This window comes from Bicyclus anynana, chromosome 20 (genome assembly GCF_947172395.1).
Source record: "Bicyclus anynana chromosome 20, ilBicAnyn1.1, whole genome shotgun sequence".
Lineage (NCBI taxonomy): Eukaryota > Metazoa > Arthropoda > Insecta > Lepidoptera > Nymphalidae > Bicyclus > Bicyclus anynana.
Window position 1 is genome coordinate 7,091,587 of NC_069102.1, and position 6,636 is coordinate 7,098,222.

The 6,636-nt window shown below is 36.9% G+C and overlaps 1 protein-coding gene across 1 annotated transcript in view; it reads right to left on the minus strand.

Annotated features, from left to right (window-relative positions):
- LOC112045155 (titin) overlaps positions 1–2,994 on the minus strand; it is a 45,474-nt gene extending 42,480 nt beyond the window's left edge. The window contains exon 1 of the mRNA XM_024081243.2: positions 13–2,994. Within this exon, the coding sequence (XP_023937011.1) occupies positions 13–2,742 (2,730 nt within the window). The 5' untranslated portion in view covers positions 2,743–2,994. The remainder of the gene's footprint in view (positions 1–12) is intronic.
- Between the last annotated feature and the right edge of the window lie 3,642 nt (positions 2,995–6,636).

Below are 6,636 nucleotides of genomic sequence, written 5' to 3' on the forward strand. Positions count from 1 at the left end.
TGCTTAACTTACCAAGTTTCTGATGTCTAACGAGCTGTTATCGACAAAAACATCCGTTTTTATTTTCTCGTCTTCTTTTGCGTCTTCGTAAGTAGTTTCTTTTCTGGTTACTCCATTTTCAGTTATATAACGAGTTACTTCAATCTGACTTCGTGTTTTGTCTACTTCAAATGCTCTTTTTATAGTATCACCCGATGTTGTATGTAGAATTGTTGTTTCTTCTGTATCGATACCTTCGTAGAGGTCTTTAACATCTTCATTGATCTTAGTTCCAAATGAAACTTTATCAATTCGTTTGAATGGATATTTATGTACTGTTTCAATTATCTCTTTTAAAACTCTATCGTCAATATTCTTCTTGTTTATGACTATATTTTTATTGCTAACAGTAACGTCTTTATTTGTGGATGAAGATTCAATTATTTTTCGGAGATCACTTATAGAAGTAAAGTCTTTTATATCTCTTGAAGACAATATTATATTTTCTTCCGTGTCTTGTCTCTTTAGATGATGCCGTGGTTTTTCGGGCTTCCCAAATGGTGACACTTGCTGGGGACGTTTAGGCCTTCCATCATCAGTTTCATAGATAAATTTACCGTTCCAAGTTCCCGTACTTCTTTCATAAGTAGTTAATGTATCTTTTGTTTCAGATGTTGTTTTAGAGGTACTTTCTTTAGTAAGATTCTGTTTTTCTCTTGTAATAAAGTCAGTTGTTTCGGTTACATTTCTCGTATCATGAATGTTTGACTGTGTGTCGCTTGTTGTTGATTCAAGTGTATCGGTGTATATACTTTTGTCGCTGGTAGAACTTATGCGTTTATTGTGAATATCTTCTTTCTCTGTAGTGTGTTCAGTTATAGCCGGTTTGCGTGTAAAATCACCACCATAAGTGTTGCTTGTAGATGCTATTTTCTTTCCATCTTTATATAAGACCGATTCTTCAGTAGCATACGTGCCACTTTTAGGTACACCGTCTTTTCCGGTGTCATAAAAAGCTTCTTTGTCTAAAACATGACGTGTATATTCATGGTGAGGCTTAATATCTGTACCGCTTATTTGATGGCTTTTTTCATAAGTGGAATGGTCTTTACTGTCTCCCCACTCTCTATGAGAACTGTCAACTATTTTTTGCTTTCCATCTACAACTTCGAATACGTAAGAAGAAGTAGATTCTTGTTGCGCACTGCTCGTATTGCTTTTGAGAATTTTCGTGGAATAATTAAGATCTTTTGTATCGCTAACTTGCAATATGTCACCTACTTTGCGAAGTTGATTTTGTATAGTAGAATCATATCCATAAAAATTAGATGAATCAGTTTCGTTAGCATTGCGTCGTCTACTTGTAATGGTTTCATTGTTGACTTTGTTGCTCTGTACTCGACTATCAATAGTACTTTTCTCTGTATGGCGACTGTCGAAATCTGTAGAGGTAGTATAATCAACTTGATCTCGAGAAGTGGTAGACTGAGCATGATCTTTAGAAGTAATCTGTTCTCGCGTTGTGCTATGTTGTTGTTGAATAGAATTATCTTTTTGTGAAATAATACTATCATGACTCGTAACTTGGCTTCCATCTTTGACAAATTTCGAATTTTCTCGTACTGTCATTTCACTAGTTGGCTTACCATCTTTACCGTCTGTGTCATATTTAGATTTCATGTCATAATTCTGGATACTGTAAGCAGATTCTGGCTTAATACCCGTTCCACTAACACTGGCATAATCTTCTTTAGTTGCATGTTCTTGAGCATCACCCCATTCTCTCTTTGAGCTATCAATTATACGTTCCTTTCCATCAACAATTTCAACCACATACGAAGAAGATGAAGATTTTGTAACATTGCTACTTTTAGATTCACTTGAACGAGATGTGCTACTGAATTCTTTTGTTTTCACGTTCTTATCCAGGCTTCCTTCCCCTCCATAAAAATTGGAACGGTCTGATTTTACTGTTTGTACTCTCCTAGATGAATCAGGAGGAATGCTACGTTCTTTCTCGCGAATATTAATATTTTGTGAATCAGTCATCGTGGTCGTTCCATGACTCGTCATTCGTTCTTGACTTGCACGAGATTGTTGATTTGATTGCGTGTTAATTAAATTTTGTCGTTCCGACGTGATGAAGGACTCTGTCGCATTAGCTCCTTGGGATCTTGACGTAAATGAATCGCTAGACCCTGTTACATATTTTCCCGAGTTATCTATAAATGCAGTATTAAGGGTCTGGTTGTCAATTGAAGAATCAGTCGTCCTATCAAAATGTTGGCTATGGCTAGAGCCCGAACGCTGCACTGAGGTCGAAGACGACTGCTGCATTTGACTCGTAGAACTCTGCTGGTGAGATGTAGAGGAGGACTCTTGTATTACCGAGCTAGAGACATATTCCCCGCTGGTCGATTGAGCCATGTCGCTCACATGATGTTCATGAGATCTTGTCTGTGATAAATCGGATATCGACGGAGCCTCCGTGATTATATAGTGAGGATGGCTATTGTAATGCTCGGATACAGTAGATCCACTGATGGAAGCGTGATCTGAGACATCGGTGATCATAAGCGGGTCATCCTCCTCGACCTTAACTTCAATATAGCGAACCTTCTTACCGGACGAGCTGACCTTCTGCGTGTTGCTGCTCTTTTGCACGGTCGTAGAGGTGCTGGTCTTCTGTACACTACTCGACGCACTTTTCGACGTCACTTCGGACGTGTTCGATTGCTTAGTCTTTTTATTTTTTATAGTCATTTTGGTCCCACTTGGTTACGTAAATTTTAAAAATTTAAATACACTTAATAAATAGGAGATTCTTAAATAGAAACGATTAAATAATCTTACGCGGAGTCTTAAATAGAATTATCACATAATAAATAGTCAAACTTGTGCCATGTAACTATGTAAATATATGGTAAACAATTCGCGAGAGTCGTTCGTGTCGGATCGCTGCGTGCGCGCGCGCTGCTAGCGACTGGCTCGCGGAATCTGCGCACTGCGCATGCGATGGCGGCCGGTCCGGACTCCGGTCGCCCGGTCCCCCGGTCCCCCCTCGGTGCCGCCGCCGACGCGTCGCCCACCAACCTTCGCGACACGTCAGCGCTCACATCTCACTGTTGGACTCGCACCTAAAATGGTATACCGAATCTTAATTAATAAACACTAGCATTCGCACTTGACTCGCTCGCGTATGCTCTAGGCGTTTACCAACTGTCTTGCTCGGTAATCAGCGTTGGCAGATGTCCTGATTTTGGCGGGACGTCCCAATTTTTTAAACAAAATTAAATGTCCCGCGCGGGACAGGTTTAGTCCCGATTTTTGGGAATTACTCGACTAAAACGCAACTCTATTTTAACGATAGGGGTTTGATTTAAAATATCATATTTTTATTAAAATACAATTTCTATAGATATTTTTACTATTTATTATCACGTAAGTAAATTGAACTTGAATACAAATAAAAAGATAAATATATAAATCTTTTGACTACTTACGTTACTTACATTACGAGAATTAAGAAAATTCTCAGGTATGCAGGTTTCCTCACGATGTTTTTCCTTCACCGTTTGAGACACGTGATATTTAATTTCTTAAAATGCACACAACTGAAAAGTTGCATGCCCTGGACCGGATTCGAACCTACACCCTCCGGAATCGGAGATGTCATATCCACTGGGCTATCACGGCTCTTGTATCATCATTATCAGCCCATTTCACAGGCCTACTAAACGACCAGGCCTCCCTATTTATAAGAGAATGGAAATACAGCTTAGACCGTTCGTTCGTTCGATCGTTACTCCACAGACAGAGGCGGGCCTAAAGCGTTATTGTCTGATTTTATAACGATCACTATCTGATATTAATTATAATGACCGTGACTCTCCTAACAATTTTTTGGAAGAGAGAAAAGTTCAATATATCAAAGCCTGACCCAGGGCTCGAACCTAGAACCTCATGATCCAAAACCATACAGGCTAACCATTGGACCAACGTTTGTAATTTGAAACGCTTAATTCCCAAAGTACCTATCCCATAATCCTCTTAAAATTGTTTAATTACTTGTTATTGTTATAATTAGTAATGTAATAGTACTCAATCGTTAATTTATAATGACTTTCCTAAAATACAATTAATTAAACATTAACTAAATTACTCCATAATTAATTATTCTTATTTACTTGTTTCAATAACACTATGGGTGTTATTGAAACAGGTACATGTATTCTGTGCTATAGGTAGATAGTAGATACTAATCTATATTAAAATAATATAATAAGACTGGATCTACTAAACAGATTTTGAAAATTCTATTTTCACTAAAAAGCCACGTTATTTGTGAGTGTCATAGAAAACATATTATGTACAAGTACCTCAGCAATCTCCCAGCCGGAGATTGAACCCAGGACCTCCGTCTTGTAAATCCGCGCATGCCACTGTGACACGGAGGCCGTCTGCTAGTAGCATATGAATTAATCACGAATTATTTAAGTGGCTTACAGAATTACAGAAATGATGTAGTCGTAGGTAGGTAAATAGTTTCTAGAATAGCAAAATATAAAACATGACACGATGACTGTTGCATTGACGAAGCATCGCCGCTGACGAATGCTTATTATTCGTGGCTTTGTTTTGATGAATATTTGGTACGTTTATAATAGATTATGAGAATGTATAAGCCAGACCTTCGCGATTAAAAAAAAGTAAGTTCGTAAGTCTTCACTTTCTTTCAAAAGCACTTGAAAGGTAAAGGTTGCGAAGAACTTACGCGAAACTACTACAAAAAGCTGAAAGCTTTTTAGCCCGTGCTCCACCATGGATAAGTACAGTTGACAAGTATGCAGCTTGGACTATGGTGGCTTTAGGAGGTAGTAGGTTTGAAGACTAAACCAAAGAACAGACAACACTAAAAGCTAGCGCTTTTAGCACTGTGCTCTCAACCGTCCAAGTGAAAAGTGTAAAATATTTTTATATTTTCCTCGGCATAATGATATATAATTTTCCCAATCATTTCGCTTTGGAAATTCTTAAAAACAACCGTTGAAGATCCAAACCGAATGCGAACGCGATTTCTCATGGTATTCCGTAGAACATATCGGAAAATTACATCTTGTACAAAATAATCGACTCAAATTTAGTTAATGTAAACAATATTCGTGTAGTACATGGTCTGAAATATATCGATATCAATTAATAAAAGCAATAAAAGTTTAGGATTTCATAGAAAACTTTATTTAAAAAATTTATATTTATTAAATTTTCCCAATCGTCAAAACCACTGTCGTTAATTTTGTGACGTCACGATGTTACTTAAGGAATAAACGTCAAAATAATTTACTGATAATTTTGTCAAACACTCCCATTTGGTTTAGGTTTAGTGTTAACGTGACGTCATGCAACAGATAGAACATAGACCATCATGGCCGACAGTATTTCGGCTCGTATTGTAAAAAGAGTATTTAAAAATTTAATTTTTTAATCTAGTAGAATGCTAATGAACAATTCAAAATCCTTATCCAAAAAATAAGTGTCTGTTGAGCTTTCTCAATAGACCCTCAATTTCAAATTTCTATATATTTCAATATGTTCTATTGATGGTCTAGACTCTAGGCTCTAGGCGATAGGCCCTTGATTTTTGCTTGCTACAATTGCCAATCAAACTTACCAATAGTATAACTATGAGCTGACTAACTTTTACTATTTATAAAATTACGAAGATCTGACTGTCACAGGCAACAGACAGAGATTATTATGCAATGCTGCAAGGTCGCTGTACCTACTGTTACACAGATATTATACCTATACCTACGTAGGTATTTTCTACATTTATCACTATGTCCTACTTTTTCAGTTTTCGTTAAATATTGTTTGATACTTTAAGCGTCATGCTCAGATTGCATTTGACGGCCTCCGCGCTGTATACGCGGTGGATTTACAAGACCGAGGTCCTGGGTTCGATCCCCGGCTGGGCTGATTGAAGCATCGGCCATGGCCAATTACCACCCTACCGGCCAAAGACGTACCACCAACGATTTTTCATTCCGATATGATGTCGTGTAGAAAGCGAAACGGCTGGATTTTCCTACTCCTAACAAGTTAGCTCGCTTACATCTTAGGTTAGGTACATCATCACTTACCATCAGGTGATATTGTAGTCAAGGGCTAACTTGTAAAGAATAAAAAAAAAAAATCTATTCTGAGGCGCCATGCCTACACTTTCTACGCTACCTACCGATTTCTATAGAGATAAAATAATGTTTCTTAGTTCATTAGATTCAGAGATTACCCCCTTAAAACACCACAAACTCTACTCTTTATAATATTAATAAAAAATAAAACAAAAATAAATACTAGTTTAAATGTATCTACATACTTTATATTTAGTAATACATTAAGTACATTAAGTAGGTACATATTTACCTACATTAAGTAGGTACATATTTGTCATTATTTATTTAACTTAAGTACGTAATTAGCTTTATAATATGGCAAACATAAAAAACCACAACGTAGCCTTAACACGATTTCATTCATCAGAATTCTTGGAGGAAAATTGTGTGGTGGTTTGTAAATTAAATACGATTTTACGTTCTTCAAACTAACTGACTCAATGGTATCAATAAATAAAAAAAACTCAATCAAAAATCAAGT